This window comes from Colobus angolensis, unplaced genomic scaffold, assembly GCF_000951035.1.
Source record: "Colobus angolensis palliatus isolate OR3802 unplaced genomic scaffold, Cang.pa_1.0 Scaffold169, whole genome shotgun sequence".
Classification (NCBI taxonomy): Eukaryota; Metazoa; Chordata; class Mammalia; order Primates; family Cercopithecidae; genus Colobus; species Colobus angolensis.
In genome coordinates, this window is record NW_012114810.1 from 2,759,463 (window position 1) to 2,786,280 (window position 26,818).

General features: G+C 35.7%; 1 protein-coding gene across 1 annotated transcript in view; it reads right to left on the reverse strand.

The window, feature by feature from the left end:
• LOC105508943 (filaggrin-2-like) overlaps window positions 1–26,818 on the reverse strand; it is a 60,465-nt gene that overhangs the window by 6,239 nt on the left and 27,408 nt on the right. The window contains exons 8-10 of the mRNA XM_011937968.1: window positions 12,336–12,421; window positions 2,424–2,582; window positions 80–1,848 (exon numbers count right to left, since the gene is read on the reverse strand). Coding sequence (XP_011793358.1) covers window positions 80–1,848; window positions 2,424–2,582; window positions 12,336–12,421 — 2,014 coding nt within the window. The remainder of the gene's footprint in view (window positions 1–79; window positions 1,849–2,423; window positions 2,583–12,335; window positions 12,422–26,818) is intronic.

Here is a 26,818-nt window from a genome sequence, read left to right on the forward strand (position 1 = left end):
GGACCCGGGGTATCTGGATCCATCTGTTGACTGCTCCCGAACAGATCCATGATGGTTTCTGGAAGCAGACTCAGACTGCCTCTCAGAGTCTTCTGAGTGTCCCTCACTGTCACTGTCCTGGCTAACAGTGGATCCCCGGCGCGTCCTTTTCCTGAACCCTGCTGATTGTCCCTGGCCGGACTGTGAGTGTCTAGAGCTGTCGGCCTGTTTCAAAACCTCGTGGTGACGTGACCCTGAGTGCCGGGATCCATTTCCTGATTGTTCGTCATGACGTGTTTGTCTGCTTGCACTTCTTGACCCTGACTGTCCACGGGAAGCATCAGACCTTCCCTGGGATGTGGTGTGGCTGTGATGGGACCCTGAGTGTCCAGAGCTGTCTACCGATTGCTCATGGTGGGATCCCTGCCTTCCTCCCCTGCTTGACCCTGGGTGTCCATGAATGGTGTCCTGACCCTCATGGGATGCTGAGTGCCTGGAACTGTCTCGTGCCTGCCCATTTTGGGACCCTTGTCTGCCACCAGTGCTGGACCCAGTCTGTCCATGGGTGAACTCAGACTGTTCATGAGTGCTCACCTGGTAGAGGAAAGACCCTGAACGTCCAGACCTTTCCCCTGACCGGCCACGTACGGACTCTTGGTGGTTGTGTGGATAGGGCCCAGCCTGTCTTTGGCCTGACACTGACTGTGTGTCTGAGTCGTCTGAATATCCCTCACTATCGCTGACCTGACTACCGCTTGGTCCCTGGTGACCACGGTCACTGACTGCAGATGAAGCTTGTCCGCGCCCAGTTCCTGAGTGTCTGGACCTGTCTGCTGACTGCTGGTGGTGGGATCCGTGTCTTTCTCCTGGACTTGATCTTTCCTGTTGTTGGGATGCCACAGCCTGTCCACGTGAGGAAGTCTCTGTGTGATGACTGCCTGATTGTCTGGAACTGTCTGCAGAGTTCCGGTTACCGGCTCTGTCTTCCTGATGGGACCCATGGTGTCTGGAGCCATCCCTTGACTGCTGCTGAACAGATTCATGATGGTTTCTGGAAGCCAACCCGGACCGCCTCTCAGAGCCTTCTGAGTGTCCCTCAATTTCACTGTCCTGGCTAACACTGGATCCCTGGCCCGTTCTTCTTCTGGACTCTGCCGATGGTACCTGGCTTGTATTTGCATGTCGTGACCTGTTCACTCGATGTGAGGATTCATCATGAGATGACCTTGATGTCTCATATCTTCTGTTTTCTTCCAATATATTGTCAGTGGTGTCATCGGCTTCATCCTGGATTGCGTAATATATAGCAATATGGCCTGATTCTGCCCATTTTTCAGCCATTCTTCCTGTATTTTCATAGTCGAATTGTCCGTTCTCTTTTTCTTCTTTCTCTTCTGGTCTTTCACTTATCCTCTTCCCATTGTGTTCTAATCTAGTTATTTCAGCCTTGTTTTTCTCTTTTTTACTTGACTTATGATGGTTTTGTCCATATTCTTCTTCTCTGTGTGTAGGTGAATATCCTTTTCTTTCCTTTTTCTCAGAACTAGATTCATACCTTTTTCCCCCTGTTTCTCTTGGGCTCTTGGAACTTCCCGTATTCCCTTTTCTATTGTTTCTTCTTTCCAGACTTAAGGGTCTCTTTCTCTTTTCTTTGTTTTCTTCCTCTTTATTATCTTCATGTTTATCATGATGACTGTGCTTTCTGTGCTTGTGTCCTGATATTGGTAAATTCTGTTTTCTGGTAGACTCATAGTATGCTTGCGCCAACTTGAATACCATCAGAAGAAACTCCGTGAAGTCAATTTTCTTGTTGTGGTCTATGTCCAGGTGATCCATGAATACCTCAACTGTATCTGGGTCATCTGGATTCTGTACAGAGGGAAATCACAGAGGGAGACTGCATCAGACAGAATCACATTATCAGCCAATTAATTCAAAATTAATTTAGGCACTATGATCTTTGAGTATCAAATAGTGTGACAAAATCTTTTTGTTTTTTTAAGACTTTTTCATCTCATCCTCACTCAGGTGTTATATGTGAACAAAGATGTAAAGACTAGTAAGGTGTCAAGATATGATGGGGTAAGTGACCCTTTTTCTTATTTTAAAAGTCAGAAGTATATATAATTCATTACTTAATTTTATTTAATAAATACCCCATTATAATGTTGACGTTTGGCAGAATATTATAAATACCAAATACTAAGAACTAATTTACATTAATTTTTAAATATTTATATATTTTTTTCTCTGAGTGTGTCTGTGTGTTTATAATGTACATCCAGGTATAGGGGAAGAAAATAAAATCTATCTCTTTTGAGACAAGATTGACTCTGTTCCTGTTTTAAATGAAATAGTTCACAAAGAGCTCAAAATAACCCTTGCTTAGATTATTGATGAGAAACACAAATGCTGTATCCTTTGGTCTTGTCAGACACTCTTACCTTCAGGATTAGCTGAAACTCCTTTTCCAGAAGTTCCTTCAGCTCTTTTTTGCTCAATGTGTCAGTGTTTTTATCTTTTTTTGAATATTGCTTGAAAAGATTAATTATGGCAAAGATGTTTTCCAGGAGGGTAGACATCTTTTGGCAATAAATGTGAACCTAGAAAGAAGAAATGAAAATGTACTTTTTTTGTACGTCTTTTTTTCTAGGTTATATTAATTATTACAATCATTTTCCACATTTTAAACCTACATTTTCCTCTAAGTAATCCATCTTTAAGAATGGAAGATGGCCATGAGAAACTTTTCTCTACCATCTACGTAAAGCAAATGAATAGAGTTTTACTTACTTAAATAAAATTGCCCATTTTTTTTTGCCTTGTGCCCACTTACAGCTGGACTTAGCAGTCTCACAGACCTTAGTGTGGTCTACGTAAGATCATCCCTCTTGCTGATCTTGCCATTGCTAATAACAAGAATTTAGAAATGCTGACTGGTTTTAAGCAGTAAAATTTACTCATATAAATTTACTGAAAATTATTTCCCTAAAAGCGATCTTAATAAATGATTAATTTGCTAAGATACAATTCTCTGAAAGCCAGTTAGCCATATGACAAGATACTCAATGAACATTCATTCAGATTTTCATTTTTTTAACATTTCATGAAGTTTGTAATATTTAATTGTATAGGATGGATTTAATAGCTCTTCAATATTTAAAGAGAAAGGTTTTTCTGACTGGGTTTCATTTTGCCATTTAAGGAATGTTCACTTTATCTCATTGGTGAAGAAATTAGTAAGCATATCAATAAATCTAAGTATGTATTATAAAGAATTATAACTTTATTAGGACTTACAAAACCAGGTGAAACTAAAATACTGTAGAAAACAATGTGAAGGAGATTACTGTAGCAGTCAGAACTAAAATATTTTTGGACCTTGGGTTGTTTGGTAAGAGGAATTAGATATTAATGAATTTTGCTGTGGTTAAGTCATATATATATTTTGGTAAGTTTATGGGTATTTACTAAAAGAACAGAATTCATAATTTCTAAACCATTAGAGATGAAAAAGAGGAATTAAGAAACTTTAATAATTCAACAGAAGCCAGGAAAGAGGAAAATAAGAAGCACAGAAAAAGAAGGGTAAACAGAAAGCATAAAATAAATTAGTAGAATTATAAGTAATTTTATTATTATTATAACACATGTAAAATAGACCAGATCTTGCCAGTTAAAATATAGATTGTAAAGACTGAATTTAAAAAATGACAGCTATACGCTTCTTATAAAACCCTTTTAAAATTTATGATTATTTTCAGCCAGTCTTATTTATGATGATATTCTATTCCCTGAACTTATCTTTACTTGCAACATATGCAAAATCTCTGTCTCAAGGATCTCACTCTTTGACCTCCTCTTCTACCCTGATGTCAATAATTCTTTAACCTCTCTATTTACTGCTTTATGTACTCACTTCCCTTTTTACCTTGGTTAGACATTACCTTGGTCAGACATCTCCCTTGGTCAGACATCTCCCTGATTGCTCCTTGGATACATCCACTTGTCCCACTCTTTCTTATACCCATTGGCCAAAGCTTCAACAATTTCTTCCTTTCCTTTGTCTCTGATGTCCTTGATTTTGATTCCTGAGAACTTGGAAGCCATTGGAAAAGAGTTTCCTCATTCTCCTAATATCTGATCTCCAAACCTGCTACATTTCTATCCATGTACCTTGCCTTCACTGAATTCAGGGTGAATAAACTGTCTGTGCTCCTCCTGTCCTTTAATTTGGCACTGAGCCCCATTCTCTCTTGCCTACCCAAACACTTTGCTTTTGCAGTTGCCTAGTTTCTCATATGCATCATTAATTCTTCTTTGTCTACTGGATCATTCCCTTCAGTATATATTTGTGCTGAAATATCTATCTAATACTTAACTTCCCATCTCCACCCCACCCCAAATCTCACATCTACCTTTAAGTACCATCTGATTTATCTGTTCCCTTTTATAGCAAAATTCCTCAAAACATATGCCTGTACATTCTGTCTTTACTTCCTCATTCTTGTTTTCCTTTACTCAAAGTATTTTTCTTTCTAAAAAAAAGTATGAAAACTCTCACTAAGTAAAAATATCCTTCATATTTCCAAATCCATGTATCCGTGTTTATTTTGCATATTACTTGACATATCAGCAGCATTTGATGCAACTGGCTGCATCCTTCTTTAGAGACCCCGCACTCTCAAGTTTCTCCTCCAACATCAGTGGCCACTTTTTTCTTAGCCTCCTCATTCAACTCCTAATGTTGCTATGCCCAATGATTCACTACTTAGCTTCTTTTCTCTATTATACTCCCTTGGGTCGTCTCATCTAGTTCTATATAACTTTTTAAATAAGTTGACAGCTCACAAGTTTATGCCGCCAGTCACCGACTGTCCCCTAAACTTGAGATGTGTATGTCTAAATGCCTGTCTGATATTCTTACTTGAGTCTTGTAGAGATCTTAAATTTTTTATGTTGAAAACAGAAGTCTTGATTTTCAACTGCTTTACCCTAACAAATGTCCCACACCTTTTATCCTCATCAGTGATTCCTGTCTTCCTGATGGCCCAAGTCACAAACCTGAAAATTAGTTCTGATTCTCCTTTTCTTACATCCAATATCTATTCCATCAACATGTTTTATTGATTCTGCTTTCAAAATATCCATAAAATTAGTCACTTTTCCCTACCTTCACTCTGTTGCCTTCTCTAGTAGTTTATTTTTATCACCACAGAAATATACTGGAGTATCTTCCATCTTAAAACCTTTCCCTTGCACCATTGTTACCCCCTCCCCCAACATTTCTCCGAACATCTTACTAGCCTAATTAACTGCTTCATTTCACAGTTAATTGGAGTCTTGGAGAAGTTTTCTCTGCTTTCTCTCTTAAAACGTTTACCACCCACTTTCTTTTTAACCTGCTTCTCTCAATTTTCTATCACCAAAGCTCTACTGAAACTGCTTCATATCAAATCATCTGTGATCTCCAAGTTGTTGAATACAGTGGACTTTCTCCATCATCACCTCATCATTAGCATCTGATTTAATATCTTGGTAGGTGAAATAGAATTAACCATTCCTTTCTTAATGGAGTCTTTTTGTTTCTTGGATCTCATGACACCATATTCTTCTGATAATTCCTCTTACCTGTTGAATGCTGCTGTCTCTCTGTGTTCTTTACTAACCTCTCTTCTGCTCAATCTCAAAAGGTTGGAAGTATCTGTGGCTGTGTCTTAGACCTTCTTTTAAAAAAAAAACAAACAAAATTCCACACCTTTCTGAGGCAATCTCATTGGATCCCATGATTTCAGATACCATCTATCTGATGACTTCGAAATTGATACCTCTAGGCATAACCTTTTCTCTGAGCTTACATTCATTCATTCATTCATTCTTTCATTTATTTAGCAAATACTAAACAGCTACTAAAGAGTTAAGCACTGTTTCATGCTTTGGAGATATAGTAGGTTACAAGATAGCTGAGATGCCTGCCTACTTTTGTGAAGACAATAAGCAATAAATGAATTCAACAATTAGATATTGATAAGTGATATGTACATAGTTAAAATAAGAGTGATATTATACAGAATATTTGGGGGTACTTTAAGGAAAGGAGGTTTTGTGGTAAAGGGGACATTTGAGCTTAAAATGGAAAAATAAGAAGGAAGTAGCCTTGTTAATTAATTGGAGAATTTTAGCAAAGGGAACAGTGCAAAGATTCCAAGATGAAAATCAACTTGGCATGTTAGAGATATAGAAAAAGACCAACTCAGAAAATTGCGGACAAATCAGGAGTAATACAACATAAAGTCAGAGATACAGACAGGGGTCAGATAATGATGCTCTTCTAAATAAGGTGACATTTGTGCATTTTATTTTAGGTATGATGAGACTAGATGATATTTTTTGGTAAGAGAGTGATCTAATATGGTTTGATTTTTAAAGATTGCTTTGTGCAATTGTTTATTAGTTTGTTTCAGACTAACTCTGAATACAACTAGAAAATGTGTGTGTGTGTGTGTGTGTGTGGGGTGTATGTGTTTGAAGGTATCACACAGCTGTCAAGATTGTGACAATTTCTTGGGGCTTACATTTGGATTTAGAGGGAAATACAGTGTTTTGGGAATTAAGAGACAAAATTTTCTAAAACTGATGAAAAATATCAAGGTACAGGTTCAAAAGGATATTATAAACTCCAAGCAGGAGATATAAAAGAAAACCAAAACAAGACATATAATAATAAAACTGCTGAACATTTGAGGCAATGAGGAATTGTATTACCTTCAAAGGAGCAACAATAAGATTGATATCTATCTTTTTAAAAGAAACAGTGGGAGCTAAAAGACAATGAAATGTTATATTCATCTTTCTGAAGAAAAATAAGTTATATGTTAACAGTGAAAATGTCCACCAAAAAGGAAACATATAAAGATATTTTCAAGCAAAGAAAAACAGAGCTAATCACCAGAGAACTGCTGTAAAGGAAATATTAAAGGATAATTCTAGTTGGAAGCACAGAGGAGCAAGAAAGAATAAGAACAACGGAAAGAGCATATGTGTGGAAAAATATAGCTAGGTATTGATTGCATAAAATAATAATAGTAAGCTTTCAGGATTTAAGATAAATAAAATTAAATACATAACAATCACAGATAAGGCAGTGAGAAAATGGAGTTAAGTATTGTAGGATACTTGTATTATTTGGGTAGAGGTTAAAGTATGTTTTTCTTAATAATACACTCTAACAAATCAAGGATGCATGTTATAATTTTTAGGGCAAGCATGTAGATAATAAAAGAGTGTATAATTAATAAGCTTTTGTATAAAGATAATTAACTGGTAAATATTTACTTAATCCAAAAAATTCAAGAATAGAAAAAGAAATATAAAACAAGTGAGACAGTAGAAACCAAGTAGTAATATGGTAGAGATGTAAACCAAATAGTTCCATAATAACACTGAATATAAATAGAGTAAATATGCTAATTAAGAGACAAGACTGTCAGAGTGGATTAAAAAAACAACTGTATGCTGCTTATAAGAGACACACATTAAATGTGATTAAAGTGATTGTAAATGAAAGGATGGAAGAAAGAGATACCATTCAAACTCTAAAAGAAAGTTGTTGTTATAATAATATCTGTCAAGTAGAATTTAGGCAAAAAATATTGCTAGAAGGAAATTTTATAATAGTAAAAGATCAATTCTCCAGGAAGCCTCAAAATATATAAATAAAAATTGACAGAAGTATAAGGAGAAATAGGCAATCTACAATCATAGTGGGCTTTTTAAATACACCTCTCTCAGCAACTGATAGAACAAGTAAAAAATATGTAAGAATATAGAATATTTCTACAAAATGTTAATAAAACATCAACATACATTAAACACTATACCTAACAACTGCAGAATACCCATTCTTTTGAAATTGACCATATACTGGGCCGTAAAGCAAGTTTCAATAAATTTTAAAGGGTTGAAATCACATAGTTTGTTCTCTAACACAGTGGAATGAAGCAAGAGTTAAATAATAGGAAGATAACTAGAAAAATCTTAAAGTGTTTGAAAATTAAGCAATAACTTCTAAATAATCAATGGGTCATTGAATAAATTACAATGCAAAATTAGAAAATATTTTGAACTAAATGAAAATGAGAAAAATATGAAATAGCATAACTTGTGGAATACATTAATTCTATGCCTAATAGATATTTATAGCCTATATGTACACACACACGACACATATATACACATATACACTCACATATATATATACACACATATATATGAATGATATCTCATCTCTCCATCCTTTCATTTTCAATCACTGTTATCATTTTTTATGTGTGAATCTTATAAGCAGCATACAGTTGTGTGTGTATATATATATAAAAGACTGAAAAATTAATTATCTAAGCATGTATCTCAAGAAGTTTTAAAAAGAACAAATTAAGCCCTAAGAAAGTATAATGAAGGAAATAATAAAGATAACTAAAAATTAATAAAATAGAAAGAAAATTTAGAGAATCAACAGTGCCAAGATTCAGCCTTTGAAAAATCTAATAAAACTGATAACCCCAGCAAGATTAATAAAGAAAAAAAGAGTACAGTCATAAGTACCAGTGTCAGGAAAGTAAAAGGGGACATTGCTCTCGAGGTTTTGAACATTAGATAGATGACAAGAGCATATTATATAAAACATTATACCAGTTAATTTGAAAATTTAGATGACATAGAAGAAGTGTTTCTAGAAAAACACTTAACAAAACTGAACCAACAATAAATAGAAAACCTAAATAGTCCTATGTTTCTTAAAGAAATTGAATCTTAAATGCATTCATTTTCAGTAGGGGAGGAACCGCAGGTCAGATGGCTTTACTGAATTCTATTCGAGGTGAAAGAAAGAAATAACTGTAACATCACATAGATTATTTCAGAGAAATGAAAAAGAGGGAACACCCGTTTAATTAATCTAAACTGGTCTCAGTACCATAACCTGACAACGATATAAGAATCAAAATTTTCAGAACAATTCCTTTCATATAGATGCAAAACTCTGAAAGAAAATAATAGTAGACTGAATTCAGTGGTATATAAGAAGAATATACGTTATTCCTAACTACATTTTATTCCAAAATTCATGTTTGGATTAACATTTGCAAACCAACCAATTAAGTACTAAAATAGAATAATGGGGAAAATTATATGAACCTCTCAATAGATGAAAAATTGATAGAATCCAACATTAATTCTGATTAATAAATAAAAGATTGATTTTCTTTGAAAAATGTCATAGCAAAAATTATATTTAATGGTGAAATGAAAGCTTTTATCTCCAAGTTTGGGAATGAGACTAGTATGCCTATATCATCCTATTGATATATACTATGTATAGTACCATCCTCTTTGACATTGTACTAAAAGTCCTAGCTAGAGCAATACATTAGGAAAAGGAATTAAAAGCAGAGTAATTGGAAAAGAAGTAATAAAGCTGTTATTACTCACAGAATAACCTTTGTATGTGGAAAATCCAAAAGAATGTATAACTAAACTATTAGAATAAATAAACTAAACATACTTCTGGTTATAAGTATATAAAAATCAATTGTATTTCTATATAACTGCAATAAACACTTAGAAAATGAAATAAAGGATGCTATTTACAAAAGCATAAAAAATCAGGAAAATTTTAGGAATAAATCTAATTAAAGATATGAAATGGCTGTACTCAGAATATTATAAATGTTGAGATTATAAGTGCTGAGAAAATGAAATAAGAAAGGATACTATTCATAAAAGCATAAACAATCAGGAAATTTTTAGGAATAAATCTAATGAAAACATGAAAGAGCTAAACTCAGAAAATTATAAATGTTGAGATAAACTAAAGATTTTAATAAATGGAAGAATATACAGCTTGTTTATGAATTGAAAGTCTCAACAGCATTAAGATATCAGCTCTCCTCAAATTCATTTATAGATGCAATGAAATCCCATTCTGAATATCTGAAGTTTTTTTTTAAAAATAAAGATTAATAAGGTGATTTCTAAAATTTATATGAAAATGTAGAGGGCCAAGATTAGGTAAGACCATCTTGAAGAAGACTAAATTGGAAGACATACCAGATAGCAAGATGTGTTATAAAGGAAGACAATATGGCATGGTGCAAGGCTAAACAAATGGAATGATAAAAGATAATAGTACAAAGTCAGTCTTATATCACTCTGGACATTTGGTTAATGGCAAAGATGGTAGTGTAGGTCAGTAGAGAAAGAATAGTCTTTTGAATAAATGGTGCTGTGTTAATTGAATTTTCAGATGGGAAAAAAATTAGTTTGCAGGTAGATTTTACATGTAAGAGATAAGGAAAGATAACATTGGAGAATATTTTCAGGACCTTGGGGTGGGGAAATACTCAAATAAAATTCAAAAAGTACTAATTACTAAGAAAAAGACTGATAAATTGTACTGCATTAAAAGTAGGAATGTTTATTCTTTTAAAGATACCATTAAAAGAGAGAAGGACAAGCCACACAGTGGGAGGATACACAAAACACATTTAACCAATAAAGGAATCTGTCCTGAATATAAAAATAGCTCCTATAAATCGATAGAAAAAATTACAGTTAAGTCAATAGAAAAATGAATCTCTACCTTAGGAACTTTACAGAAAAGGATATCCAAATGGCCAATAAACATATCAAAAGTTCTCAACCTTGTTATGCACCAGGGAAATGCAAATTGAAATAATGTGTGAGACCACAATACACCCACCAAAGTGACTAAAAAGATAAGACAGAAAAAAATCCTTGACAATACCAAATATTGGTGAGAATGTGGAGAATTGAGATTTTTTTTTATATACTGCTAAAGGCAGCATAAGCTGACAGAAACACTTTGGAAAATTGTTTGACAGTATCTAAGTCCTTGTGATTTACTCTTAGGAATATTCCCAACTGAAATATGTACATATGTGTAACCAAAAGTAATATACACAAAAGTACATACACACAAAAGTGCATAGCCCTATTATTTATAATACCCTTTAAAATGGAAGAGACCCAAATATCTATCCATAGAAAAATGGATAAATAAATTGTTGTATTTTCAGATAACATAATAGGCAGTGTTGGGAGATAAAGGTAGCCTGGACTAGGATGATAATGGCAGAGGGGGGATAAATGGATAGATTTGGCATGTTTGTAGGCAGAGTTGACTGGATGTGGTGATGAATCAGTGTGATGAGAAAACAGGAATCGTGGATAACTTCTAGATTTTGCTATGAGCAAACAGTTATTTCTCGTTATTTCTATTATTTCCATCCTCTTTCACATAAAAGACAGCAGTCTCTCCCTGTTCCTGCTCTTGCCTTCCTATAATTCTGTTTTCCACATAGCAGCCCAGAGTGGTCTTTTAAAAAGCATAGATTATCTTACTCCTCCTGCTTAATACTCCTTTAAGCACACGCTAAAATCTAATGTGTACTGTTTTAATTCTACTGTGCCCCTCCTTACATGGCCTACCCCTGTCTAGCTCTCTGACATCACCATATACCACTGGTCCTCTTTTTAATTATGTATGCTCTAAGGCACACTAGCTTCTTTTTGCTCCTTGGAACAAGTTTACTCTTGCCTAGAATCTTGCCCTTTGCCTTGGCTAGTTTCTTTTGTGTTTAAGATCTCAACTCAAAGATAACTCCCTGGAGAGTCTTCCCCTGGCCATCTAATTTAAAGCACTCTCCTCCTCCCACCCATCACTTTACTATAAGCTTGTCCAATCTGTGGCCCAAGACAGCTTTGAATGTGGCCCAACACAAATTTGTAAACCTTCTTAAAACATTATGAGTTTTTTTTAAAGCTCATCAGCTATTATTAATGTTAGTGTGTTTTATGTGTGGCCCAAGACAATTCTTCTTCCAATGTGACCCAGGGAAGCCAAAAGATGGGACACCCCTGCTCTACTACATCACTCTTTTATTTTCTTCATTGTTCTTATCACTATTTGAAATTATCTTATTCATTTATTGTTTACTGAATGTTTCCCCCTACTAAAGGTAAGCAGCTAGGAAGTTTATGTAGCTCACTGCTGCATAGTCAGAACCAAGACCAAATAGAAGGTAGTTAATACATATTTGTTAAATAAATGAATAAATGGACAATCTAACAATATAGAGTGTTGAGTAGCTCCACGGAAAGCAAATTTATGCCCTCGTTTTCCTTCTACCTAGAAATAAAGCTTTTAGTGACAGTGCCACTAAAAAGAAAGAGAAAAACCCTAAACTTCCAGAACCTTTTGCCTTACAGTACACATACATTCAGATTTCCAACTTGGTTAATAGTAAGTAGGCAAAATTAAATGTATTCCTTCTTACCTTGTTCACCAAAAGAGCAAATAGAATGTAGCCTGAAGGAACCTGCTGGTTATTGAAGGCTGAGATAATGGCCCTTTTATAGGAGGCTGCATGCAGGGAGGAGTCACCCTCTGTGGGAAGGTCTGATTCATTCCTAACCAAACCTAGATCCACCCATATCTCCACCTCTATTTCTCCAGCAACATGTGTTTACTTCCCAGCTTCCTCACGTACTCATCTGTACTTGTTTTAGCAAGTTCCAAATTTAGGTTTACATATTGGAAATTTTATGGAAGGGTCCCTTTGGCCAAAACAGGTTTTTTGTATGCAGGGCCCACACCTACTTTTTTGTAACCCCACTTTGGCTTGGCAGGTGCTTGATAAATATCTATTGATAAATACATTTCCTGATCCTTGTCTCTAGAAGAGTAGGACATATTAATACATTTGTAAGAACTTGAAATTCAATTTGTGATAGGAAAACATCACAAGCATCTACATATATGTTCCTTTTTAATCTATGAATTCCATCTTTGGGTACTGAAAGAACTTGCCATGAGATGAATGCTATCTTCTAGAAATTATGTTCAGTAGAGGATAGGCAAATTTAATTTTAATTTTTCAAAGCAGAGCAAGAATATGAACAATAGAGTTAGAAGTGGTGATCACTAGGAGCATGAGTTTATTAGGCAAGACTCATTAGTGTAATTTTACTTTGTTTTCAAGGTTATTACATCGTGGCATCAGAAACACGTTCTACATACTCTTCCTACTTAAACAATGAATTTTCTCATTTATTGCCACAAATATACAGGGAACTCCTATCCATGGTCTGTCTTATGATATACACACTGTTATGTTGAGCAGATTGCATCTCCATATGGATGTCCCATGGTTATCTCAATCCAGTGTTGAAAACTAAACTTACATTTTGCCTCCTACCAAAATATACTATCCTCCAGAAGTTCATATATTGGTAATGATGCCCCCACACACTGGGTGTCTCAAGCTAGACACAGTCATTTTCATTTCTCCTTTTCCTTAATCCCTCGTGCTCATGTCACATCATATCAATTCTATTCAGACTTATATTTTGTTATGTAGGCCTATTCTCTACCTCCAGTGCTATAATTTTAGTTCTGGACCTGACCGTCTTTCAACTGGGTATTGGTAAAGAAAAAAAAAGTGTCGTAACTAGGCTCTCTTTCTACTGTTAAGCTGGCTAATTCATCTTACCATCTTATGTCATTTGCTGTGCTGGTTTCTTCCTGCCTGCAGAATTCCAAATTTCTTTACTTGACATACATGCCCCTTTACAATAGGCATGAATCTTTCTCTTTTCAGTTGTCCCTCTTATTACCTGTGTCTCATGGAAAAGTCACTCTAGAGTGAGCAATATTTCTTGGATGAATCCCTATTGGTCCACTACTGTTTAAAATCTTTGCATGCTATCCTCCACTACCTTAACTTGAGAGACCCTCAACCTTAACTTCTCTTTATCTTTTAAGATTCTTCAAAATTACCAACTCCTGCATAAAGTCTTACCTGACATCTCCAGATTTATCAGCGTTCCCTCACATACTCTGTATTTACCTCTCAATAGCACTGGTGATATTTATATTAATTACTTATTAATATATGTGCCCCCTGCCCCCTGGTGCCTTGAATCCTGTGTTTCTTCTCACCCTAGCATTGACTGGGTCTGAGTCATCCTTTGTGTCCTTGGGCCCTATAGCAATGCCTGGGACATGATCAAATAAGAGATGCAAGGGTGTGTCAATCTTGTTCAGAGTCAAAGAGATAAAAATATGCCTGAGTTTTTAAAACTGTGGTTAATGTCCTCATTCTTAACCTTATTAGACCATTGATTCTTTCTTTTGTGGAGTATCAGTTAACACCTATAGAACACAGATATTCATTTTCTCCTTTTTTCTTCTTGGGTTTAATTTTTTTTTGCCAGTAGTTGTTGCATTTTTGTCTCTACCGTGATGTAATAATGACAGTAATCTATATTGTATACTCATTATGTGCTAAGAATGTGCTAAGATTTTGCATGTATTAATTTTAATCATCAGGACAACACTTTGAGGTCATTATTATTCCTCTATTTTAGAGATGAGGGAATTGATACTGATAAGGCACCCAAGGTCACCAAGCAAGTAAGTTACAGAACTAGGATTTAATCTGAGGTTATTCAGACTCCAACTCCCACATTGTTTCCACCATGGCATATTGTTCTGGGTGTGAATTTTATCCTTTTTTGTTAGCCTTATTTATATTTTTAATGTTTTAAACAGTGATTTCTTTCATAGTACCCATGTCTTGGATAAACTTAACTGTGGAAATCATTGCAGGACAGCAGAAAGACTAGACCACAGACTATGAGTGAGTGAAGAAGGTAGAGTCGAGAGAGCGTCAAGAATGAGACAATCTTGGATATGACCTTTTAATGTTCAGAAGACCCCAAATCTTGCAGAATTATGTCAATATGGAGGGCAGTGTTTAGTGGTCTTCTCTAGGACTTTTTTCCTGACCATGTTATGCTCATTGTATTTTATCAATAACTTGGGTGAAAATTTGGATAGATGGCAAATATTTTTAGGATAGACTGAGGTTTCAAGAATATTTTACCATGTTGCACCAATATTTTACCATGTTGCACCAATGGCTGAAATCTGATAAATGAATATTATTGAAAAAGTAAAATTCCGACTCCAGTTCCAAATTACACTTTACAAGGATAGGGTAGAAGACATGAGTAAAAGAAGCAGTATTGTGGCAGTGGCAGAGTGATGCCATAACCAAAAAGGTAATGCGATATTAGACTGCATTAAAAGAAACACATTAGCTGGAACAAAATAGGTGGTGATGTACTTCGCTCAGCATTTATCAGACTATTTCTGTAGCTCTTTGTTCAGTTCTGATGACCATTTTTCAATAAGGATATGGACAAATTGCTATGTGTTCTGAGTAGAGTAGATAGAATGATTGTCTAGATGAGTGGCAAACAACTCAGTGGGATGGATGGATGGATGGATGGCTGGGAGATGCAATATCTGTCTTTGACAGTGTATACAATATCTGTATACAGTGGCTGTTATACAGAAGAGGGATTATACTTGGACTATATAATCTCAAGGCAGGTAGAACTCAGATAAATATTTAGAAACTATAAGAAACCATGTTTTGGCTTTATATAAAGTAAGGACTTTTTAATAGAATTGTTCGAACATGCAAATAATTATTTTTGGAGATAGTGAGTTCCCTATTATTGCCTAGAGAATTTTGAAGTGGATGGAAACTTGGCATCAACTAGTTTAATCTGCTCATATTGTAGCTGAAGACTAGAAGATCCAATGTTGCACAGCTGGTAAATTAAAAAGTCAAGGCCCAGGCCTCCAACTCAGGGCTTTTCACTCCAAAATCTCTTTATGTTGCATCAGGTTGCACCAGTGTGCATCAATTACAGGGAGATGAATATGAGAAAGGGATAATTGGGATGGGAGTTAGGTAGAGGAACATTGGATAGATGTCTGATAGATGCCCCTTTCAACCTGAGAGCTACTATTCTATGATTGAAGTAAATTTCTTTGCTTGACTCAGTTCAGCTCAGTTCAGATAGTTATTTGATCTGGGCAGTTTAATAACTGCAGGGGTAACAGAATTTTGAACTTCACATTATGCTGCAAACAGGAGGATAGTTCTTGGGTTTTCATGCCCCACTTTCTGCCAGTCTGGCTGATCCCACTTGCATGCTAGCTTTTTACCCTCAGAATCGCACAGGAATTTTCCCCCCTAAGTCTTTAAAATTCTTGGTTGTTGAATAGTGAACTCTCTGATGTGGCGTGTCTTCTGTATCTCCAGAGAGATCTTATTATCCATATCATTGTTGCCACATAAATGCTTTCAGAGGTGTTTTAGGTGTCTGTAGTTACATATTGTGGCTGCCAGCATTTGCTAAGGAGTGAAGAGAACTCCCCCATGGCAGGAGTTATTGACAAATAATAAATTACAGGATTTCAATTATAATCATTCAATTGGTTGTCCCTCCCTTTTCCTACCCAGTAGGCTGGAAAGGCATTGTGTTGCCATCTGGCCTCTGGGCTGCTGATGTGGGTCAGATTGTCACAATTCAAGGATCAGCCCTTTGAGATGTGTGACTTAGGCTGTAGGAGTGAAGGGGAGTTGGAATTTGTGGTTAAATGATTTCCTACAGGAGCTGTAGTCATCTTTTGGGAGGTGCTGTTTGGGCTTAGAATTTTTCCAGGTTGAATATTCTCTTGAATTCCACGGCATACTTGAAGCTGATATTCCTGCTTCATTAGCCATACAGTGGTGGAGCAGTATCTGGCTAAAACACTTCCACTTGCAGCTTATTTTTACCAGGACAATGGTGATGGAAAGGAATCTTGATCCCAAGCAAACAAAATGTTCAAATTACCTTTGATGCCCTCAGACGCTGCTTTCTTTATAGCCAGTCTCTCTCTCTCTCTCTTTCTGTCTCTCCCTCTCTTTCTCTCTGTCTCTCTCTGTGTGTGTGTGTGTGTGTGTGTTAGAGACAAAATGAGAGAGAGACAGAAAGACAGAGAGAAGGAGGTAAAGGATGTAGAAGGAATGAGTGTGAGCGATAATAAGGCTTTTCCAGATAAAAGCAAGCCATTTTATGCCAATGTGGATTGTCTTTCTGTTTTTTTATATGCCCAACATTTTCATTCTCAGGTACTCATTAACAGTTTCTTTGAGATTTGGAGAAGAGGAAATCAGGATGACTGGCAAGGTTGGAAATTGAGAATAGAATTGAAGGAAGCCTGTGACAGAGGTATGTGTGTGTGGTGGGGAGGTTTATGTGACACATGTTATTCCGACTACTACAGATGCAGAAGTCACTGGTCACACACACACACACACACTCAGAATGTATGTGAGAGAGATAGATAGATATAGAGAAAACAACGATCAAATATGAGTTTTTTGTATAGTGAAGAAATATTCTCCAGGAAGTACTTATATCAAAGCTAATTTTCCCCAAACTTATAGTGCTTTATTAAACCTCTCAAGTACATCTACAGAGATGGCCAGAGGCATTCTAAGGTGTGAAGGGAGGGGTATTTCTGTAGTAACTGTGTGGTATGAAAGTATTCTCTAACAATTAAGGACAAAAGTAATAACAAAAAATAATAAATAAAACAACTGATCATCCCATATAGTTAAGGGAGAAAGCCTTCATGACTTGACTCTTAAATGGTTATAAACAGAGAGATGGTGAGATCTTTAGGGTGGCTATTTCAGCAATGACTAGTATCAGCAGTAAAGGATGGACCATTCACCATTTCATGTTCCATAGAAATGAACAGTGAGGACTGGTGACAGAGTGATGCAGCATCATGAAACTGGAAAAAAAAATCCAGGAGCAAGCCAGAACAGAGACATGATAGCTATTCATGCCAAGGGCTTCACCAGTATTTTCTGTTCAGACATGGTCTAACATAGGCCAATAATTACAGGAGAATGTAGATCAGGAGGGACCGGAACTTGGAATAAGTTTCTACTCTCCTTTCTCACCTGTTTCCTTTGTATATAGGGATATTAGAGATATATAGAATAGATAGACAGACAGACAGAGAGATAGACAAGAATATTACAGAAGGAAAATTTCTGCAGGTAACTGAGGGAAATTCAGACTAAGAAATAGGTCACCGTATTTAGGGATCATTTATTCATTCAAGAAACATTTCTTGCCAGTGACTACTTGCCAGTCACCATGCTTGTCACAGAACTGTAAGTGAAGAAGGCATGCTCCTTGTCATCCAAGAGTTTATAATCTAATGAAGAAAGCATACATATAAACAATATGATATGTGTTATAATAAAGGCATTTGTAAATACCTTTCGGAATACTTTAGGTATTGGTAAATAGCTTTTCTTGAGGAAGCGAGTTATTTTCTTTTAGAGAGGTCAAGGGGAGGTATTATTTGAGCTGAACTTTAAACGATGCGTTTATTGGATTGTATGGGAAAGAACAGGGAGAGGCAGGCCTGAAAGATCAGATGGAAAGGCCTTGGAAGGCTTGGAAGCTTCTAAGTGATGTCGATATTATTTATATTGGATGGCAACGGAAGGGTTTTTAAGTGGAAAATTGCAGGAGCAGATTTTCATTCAGTAAATATAACTCCTAGAAGTATGGATGGTGGATTCAGCTGGATACAGGCAATTTATATAAAAGAAGACAGAGATAGTGAAGTCTGAAACTAAGGCATTGGCAGTGGGATTGAAGAGAAGGTGTGTTTTAGAAGCAAATCTTGGTGATGCATTGGAGGTGGAAGATGAGAGAAGGTGAAGAACGAGAGGTAATAGGTTAGCATCCTGGCAAACAGCTGATGTTGGGCAGGTTAGGGAGGGCAACCCAATGAAGTGGGCCTGACAGGTGGACTGAACTCAATGATGGAGAAGGCAGGAATAGGAGATTTCAGTGGGCAGTGCATAATGGGGAGTTGGTATCAACAGTGTCATGTCACTAGGTAGCAGGACCTTAGGGCTCATATTGTAGGCCAGGACTTTAAACTTGGAAGTAAGGAAGACTAAAGAACAAAGAAGGTTTCTATTCATGACCAGGCAGAGACTTTTATCATAACTGAGAAAGATCAAAATCAGATTAGCAGCATAGTTGAACGGATGCTAATTCGTGAGCTTTAGGTAACTTCTATTTTTAAATTCCTCCTGCTGAAGATCAGTACTTATTATGGATGATGGGGACCCTCACCAAGTACCTCAAGACCCCTCTGTCTACCAGCACCAACTTTTTATCAACTTGGACTTTATTCTCTCATTGTAAGTCTCCTGGTTACTCATTCTTCATAATTCACCACTTACACCCTGTAGATTAGGCAGATGTTTGATTGATAATCTCCATGACTATTGGTAAAGCACAACACCAGACTACACCACACTCCTCTTACCCAGGTGTAGTTAGGGGAGGGCCCAGAATAGTATATGTGGTTTAGCTGTGGGAGCAGAAGGGTTGCATAATCAAGTAGTTTGAGAACTAGATGAGTTCAGAAGGTGAACATCAGAACCACTCTGGAGTTGTATTTACATGTTATTTACAATTTCTGCTCATAACAAAAGTTACAAAAATTATTCAAGACCCTAAACTACCGTATTTCCAGAAGAATCACTGAGACCTAAGGCTCCAAAGTCCCTCAAATGTTACTTTTTGAGACTAATGATGCTTTTTTTTGTTAATCTAATGGATTCTCACATCAGTGGTGACCTTGTTGAGGTAGACGTGGACGCACACCACCACCATTGCCACTCATTTTATCAGCATTCCTTAAAGTATGGCTTCCTCCATTTCTTAGAGCATTTGTTTTGAGTTATTTATGTTATTTTAGGATATCTAGACAACTTGGAGCCAAGTCCCCACAGCTGGATCAGACAACTTTTGGTGACATCTCACAGTGTGGATTATCAAGCCAGTGTATTAGTCTGGAGCCTGGGTTTTTTGCCTTTAGCTTTGCTCGGGATGACTTCTGCTCTTCTATGGCAATACTTGAGAGGGTAAGGTAGTTTTTGTTCTCATTTTTTGTTTCATCATTTTAATCCATATTTCCCAGAATCTACCTCTTTCTTTACCTCATTCTATCATTTTTCTAACCAGGCCATCAGTTAGTTACTCTTGCAACATGTACTCTAGCACCATTTCATGTATATGCTTAAACTAATTCATAGAACACTATTACTATTAATATTTGTATTTCTTTTTACAGTATGCATCTAGAAATCCTCAGCTATTTTTTTGTTTTCTTCATGAAAGTTTTAATTCTAGGAACTTTTCATATGAGATACGAAAAATGTTTAAATTCAGATAACACCATGTTCACCATATTGCTTCCCTAATTAGAGCCAAGATCACAAAATCCATGATATAGTGTTGAGAGCACAATCTCACATACCTCACAGACTTGCCTTTGACTACTGGGTCCTCCAGTTGCCAGCTCTGTGACTTTGAGCAAATTTCTTAACCTTTCTGGGTCTGTTTCCCCATTTACAGAGTGAAGATAATAATACCTCATTTTCATAGTTCTTCAGTAGATTAAATGTCAATGGTTTGTCACTTTGCCTAGCATGACAGCAAGGTATTCAGTATATGGTAATTATTAGTTTTGTATAACTATGAAGTCTTACATATTGGTAAACTAAATATGTGACACACTTATTGCGATTGAATTTTTGCATGTGTATTTGTTTCCATCAAGAGAGAAGAGCAAGAAACACACAACTTTTCCTTTTTCTTTTCCAAGATTTTTTAAAAATTGAGTCCCTCTCCCTGAGATTATGGAGGTTTTGAAATGTCCTTTAGGGTTCAGTGTGATCATCTGGATTCCTTTACTCACTCTAGAAGATCAAGGAGAAGATTTTCATCTGTTTTAGGAGAGTAATTTTAGGAGAATGTTGAAGGTTGAATACAAGTACTACAAAAAAGTAGCAAAAATTGCTCTAGGTGCATTTATTGTTTTACTCCATTGTATACATTCCACTTTTTTTTTTTTTTTCTGGCAACAGTCCCTGATTTTCATTTAGGAATCCAACCATTGCCCATTCTTACTCCTTGTGGTCAGGGTGAAGGGAGGAGTTTATCTTTGACTTACGAGGGTAAAGAATGTTGTTTGGATATTAGTGGACAGGGATGGGTGAGCATGTGATCTGGGATGTCTAAGGCAGGGTGAATTTCAGGACTATTGTGGGAACTACCAGTAAAGAGATAGCATTCCTCCTCCACTTCTTCCCCCAACCCCTTGGCCCCTGCACCTTGAGATTTGAACAGGGGAGAATGTAGGCCGAGCTGCTACAGCCATCTCACGACTACGTGTCAAAATTGGAGTAAACAGAGAGAAAAGCAGGGCTGAGAGATTGAGAGACTCACCCAATCTTGATGATATCCTTTGAGCCTTGGAGTGAGGACAGCCTGCTATCCCCATTTCAAGACTTTTCAGTTACGTGAACCAATACATTCTCCCTTTCATTTAATAAGGTTTGAGTTGTTCTATTACTTCAAGCAGAATTAGAACTGATATAATTACTATTTACTTTTTGCTGTGTTCTGCTTTCATAATAAATATAAAAAACATAGCAAGATAACCAGGGGTATGTTAATGAAAGGGTGGTAATAGAGAAAGGGGAGGAAGAGGAATAAGAAGCCCTCCCCTCAGTTCTTTCACGTCTCCTCTTTTCCTTCAAATCAAAGATCAGATCCCTTAACCAGTATTATCACATTATACTTTCTAAGTCTCATTTTGTTTTTAATTAACATCTAATAATTGTGCATGTTTATATTTAAGTGATGTTTCTATACATGTTTACATTATGTAATGATCAAATCAGGGTAATTAGCATATCAATCACTTCAAACATTTGTCATTTCTTTATGGTGAGAATATTCAAAATTCTCTCTTCTATAAATATCTATTTTGAAATATAGTATATGATATCGTTAACTATGGTTACCCCACTGTGTAGTAGAACAGTCAGATAAGAGGAATATTACACTTTTAAAAGGATAAATTCCTTTGGGGGCAAGAGCAGGGTCCTGGTTAAGCACATGAGGTCTGGTTGGGCACGGTGGCTCATGCCTGTAATCCCAGCACTTTGGGAGGCCGAGGCAGGTGGATCACGAGGTCAGGAGATCGAGACCATCCTGGCTAACACGGTGAAACCCCGTTTCTACTAAAAATACAAAAAATTAGCCGGGCGTGGTGGCGGGCGCCTGTAGTCCCAGCTACTCAGGAGGCTGAGGCAGGAGAATGGCGTGAACCCGGGAGGCGGAGCTTGCAGTGAGCCGAGATCCCGCCACTGTACTCTAGCCAGGGTGACGGAGCGAGACTCCGTCTCAAAAAAAAAAAAAAAAAAAAGTACATGAGGCCTACCTGAGGAATTTCTATGGAAACAGGAGTGTGTGTCTGTGGCTCTAGGCCTGCTCAGCATTGGAAACTACTTGGCAGTCTGAGCATGGTTCCTCCTGTAAACTAAAAATAAATCCTAAAGTCCTCAACTGACTGAACAAACCCTTCCCACTCCAATCTTGGCCAAGTGGACCCTAGATAAATCTTAAAAACTGAGTTCCCAGCCATGATGGGACAGGAAGTCAGACATATCTTCTTATATCCCCTCCCTTTTGCAGGGTTTAGACACAACTGGCTAGCATTGATGTGAAAATAGAGAACGTAAGACTGATAGAACAGACTCTTTGTGGCAGTAAGATACCAAATTGTAAACAGGAGCTAAGACCATGCCAGGCAAAAGTTAAATCACACACTTCTGCACTTAAAGAATAAACTATGTTCTAAATGCCATAAGGTTTCTATTTTTCTTCAGCAACTAAGCAAGCACTGGCCTCCAGGTAAGCAATATGAAAACAATTTGTAGCGTATTCACTGCCAGACACTGACTCCATCCCCTGTTCCACAAACTATAGCTACAGCTTTGATTAGACAAGAGGCTATTTCAATAACTTTCTCCTGATAAGAAGACCACAGACCATGGATGGATTCTGGCCAGTTTTCAAAGGCTGCATACGTGAGTGCCTTTATGTCCTGAAAAGACCTTATAAAGCCTAATTATAATATATTTAAATGTTAAGTCTCCACCCCAAGGTGAACATTGGTCAGATGTAACATGTACATTTATTCAGTATGTGTGCATTAGGAGGACCACGAATATTCATGGCTCCTTCTGCAACCCACTGAATATGTTTAGTCAATCTGTTCAGCATAAAACTCCTATCCCAATCTCTCCTCCTTCGAAATACCTGCCTTCCTAGCATCAGCCAGAGTCCATGTCAGAGGTTTGTCAGAATTTGCCTGTCACCTTTGCGAATGTAACCCTTTATAAGAAATATAGCTCTCCTTTTGAAATTTATAAATTGTGTAATTTTTAAGTTAACACCCCTCTAGAAAATGATTCAATTTTCCTTGTCTTCCTTTTCTTTTGTCTTCTGAAGTCAGAAATCCAGAATCTGTTTGTTCTTAGGTCTCAGCCGTTTTATTCTCTCCTATTCTTTCACCAAGGATGTTCTATTGTTGCAGACAGTTATGTGAGCTTGCAAAATTAACCATTCATGGACTTTGGCCCCAGACTTTTTGCTGACTTGAGACCATTAGCACTCAGGATATCAATTTTTTTTAAATCCTAAGTATAGAGATTTGAGTTAATCATATTCCTTATTTCATGGCACATTATCATTATTGAGCTATGCAGATTCTTCTGTGGAAGAGTTGGTTAACTTTCATCCCCATTCTTTATTCCCAGTCCTCTCCTCCTCCCTCACCAGATAATTATTCTAATGAGTTTACTGTATATCTCTTAATTTGTACAGGTGCTTATAAAGTATGTATTGTTACTTTTATGTTCATAGAGTTTTACTTTTATGTAAGTGCTATTTTTTGTTAGATCTCATCTTTTTTTCATTTAGTATCCATGTTGCAGTATGTATGTCTAGTCCATTGCTTCTAATGGTGCTGTTGTTTTGCATCTACTCAGTATACCTCTGCACTTCCCTGGTGATGAACACTCAAATTGCTTCTAATTAATTCCTCAGCATTAAAAATAAAGTTGTGATGAACATCCTCTTACATATGTCCATTATGGATCTCTGGGAGATATTTTTGGGGATCATAAACACAGAAGTAGAATTTCTGGGTGATAGGCTATGTGTATACTTGATATTGACTAGATACTGTCAGATAACTCTCCAGAACAGCTTTACTTTCTTACCAGTAGTACATGAGATTTCCTAAGCCTGCATCCCAGCCAACACCTAGCAATATCTAGTTTCCTAACTTTTTCCAGCCCGTTTCACTGTTACTTTGATTTCCCGTATTCATGAGTTTGAACATCTTTATGTTTATTTGTAAGTCATTTTGATTACCCTATTCTATACATTGCCTGTTCAAATACTTTGCCCATTTTTCTGTTAATTTTTTTTTACTTTAAGAAGTCCGTTGTATGTTCTAGATATTAGTACGTTGTTATTTTTAGACACTGCAAATAATTTCAATGTGTCAGCTGTCTGTTAACTTTGTTCATAGTGTGTCTTTCACTGAACAGAAATCTTTAATTATAATGTAATAAAAGTCATCACTATTTTTGTATTATGTGTGCATGTTAAGTTCTATCTACAATGTTCTTTCCTGTGCTGAGATTACTAAGATATTTTCGCATATTTTCTTCTCTTTGTTGTTTTAAGCTTCATATTCAGATATTTATTTCATTTACAGTCTACCTTTCCATGTGATTTTAGGTGAAAATCCAATTTGGTTTTTATCTATGGCATGAGCCAGGTTTGCAACTCCTTCTATTAATCTGTCCTTTTCCCGTTGATATATGGTACCCGCTTTACTATATGTTAAGTTCCCATACAAACATACTTAATTTCTAAGCTCCTTATCATGTTTCATTGATCTGCTTGTCATTGCAATAATATCACATTGTTGTTATTACTTGACTATGTAGTATGTCTTAACACTTGGAAGGGCAAGTACCCACTCTTTGCCTTTTTCTTGAAATGTTGACTTACCTGTTCGTGGATGTTTATTCTTCCATAAAAACTTGAGGTTATTGAACTTCTCAAGAAATTCAACACCAATATTTTGAAGTATTTGTGATTGTATTGAATTTATAGATTAATTTGAATTAACATGTTTATAATATTAAGTCATCCCACCCAAGATATGGAATGTCACTCCATTTATTCAGATGATTTTCTATGTCATTTATTAGATTTAAAAATTTTCTCCATGGAAGTATTATATGTTGTCATTATTTTCTAGTGATTTTACATTTTTTGTTGCTGTTCTGAATGATATCTTGTTTTTAAATACATTTTTAATTGGTTATTGTTGGAGAGAAGAGCTCTTTTAATTTTTGTAACTTGATCATTTCTGATAAACTTGCTGAATTATCTTATTAGTTGTAATACTTCATTGATTAGGTGCTTTTTTCTAGCTAGAGACTCATATTATCTTATTTGCAAATAATGTCGTTTGTTTTCTTTTTTCTTTCAACCGATGTATTTATTTCTCTTTCTTTTCTTATAGCTTTGGGCAGGGCACCCCACTATGTTAAACACTAATAATTATATTGCTACTGATTTTGTTTCTGAAGGGAATGCCTCTAAGATTTCTTCATTTATTATGAGATATACTGTATTTTTTGATATATAACACTTACCAAATTAATAAATGTCCATTTATTTCTTGTATGAGTTTTTATCTTTGATATGTATTGAGATTTGTCAAATGTATTTCCTGCATTAGTTGAGATGAACATGTTATTTTAATTTTTTAGTATATTAATGTGACAAATTTTAAAGATATATTACATGATTTTTAATAATTTTTGCATCCTGTTATCAATCTGAATTAATCATTACATATAATGATTATATATGTAATTATATATAATATGCATATAATTATTAAGCATTTATTTTGTAGACAACATGTTGAATCTTTTTTGTAGTTTTTATCAACTATAAATGTCTCTGTCATTTCATTAGTTAGTTTTGGCTATTTACATTTTTGAAATTATGTTATTTTAATTATGTTCATTTAACTAACATAGTATTTCTACCATCTTATTTCATACTTTGCCTTTTCTATAGGTTGTTTAAATGTTTTCTTAAAGATAAAATGATTGGCTAATTTTTTCTATTAACAGATAAACTCCAATTGAATAAACAAACAAACAACCCATATTTGACTGTATATTGTTTATTAAAAACATACCTAAAACAAATGACGAAGTAAAGATTAAAAGAGAGGGATGTAAAAGATATGGCAGGTAAACACTGATACAGTTAACGGCAGATTAAAATAGAATTAAAGGTAAAGCATTTTGGTAATTAAAGGCATAACGTATTTTGCAACCTTTTGTAAAGGGTTAAAGAGCAGTAAAAAGTAACAAAAATAACTACAGATAAACTAATGATTTAAAAATAGAATATTATTGTCAATTATCCCTCTAAAAAGCTGAAAAAATTGAGTATTATGAACAACTAAGTATCAGTAAGGTTGAAATCAACACAAAATGGATGTTAGTAAGAAAATGTCAATTGCCAAGGAATCTATATCTGATTTTCTATTTTCAACCATGAAAGACTGTTTCAGACTCCAAAGTCAGGAGGCCCACTAGTTTTAGCTAGATATACCAAACCTTTAAGAAATCCACATTTTGCATGAACTATTCCAGTGCACAGAAAAGAATGAAAATTTTCCAACCAACTTAATCAAGGTAGTATAATCTGGTATAAAAATTAGATAGTGAAAGCCCAAGAACATAAAAATATAGATTAATTTCACCTACGAACACAGAATGCAAATATCTTAATAAAATATTAGCATATCAATTCCAGGAATGTCCCAAATTTATTTCCCAAATACAGTTTACCAAAAGATTGCAGGATCAGTTTAACTTTTGAAAATCAAACAATAGAATTTAAAAATAAATGG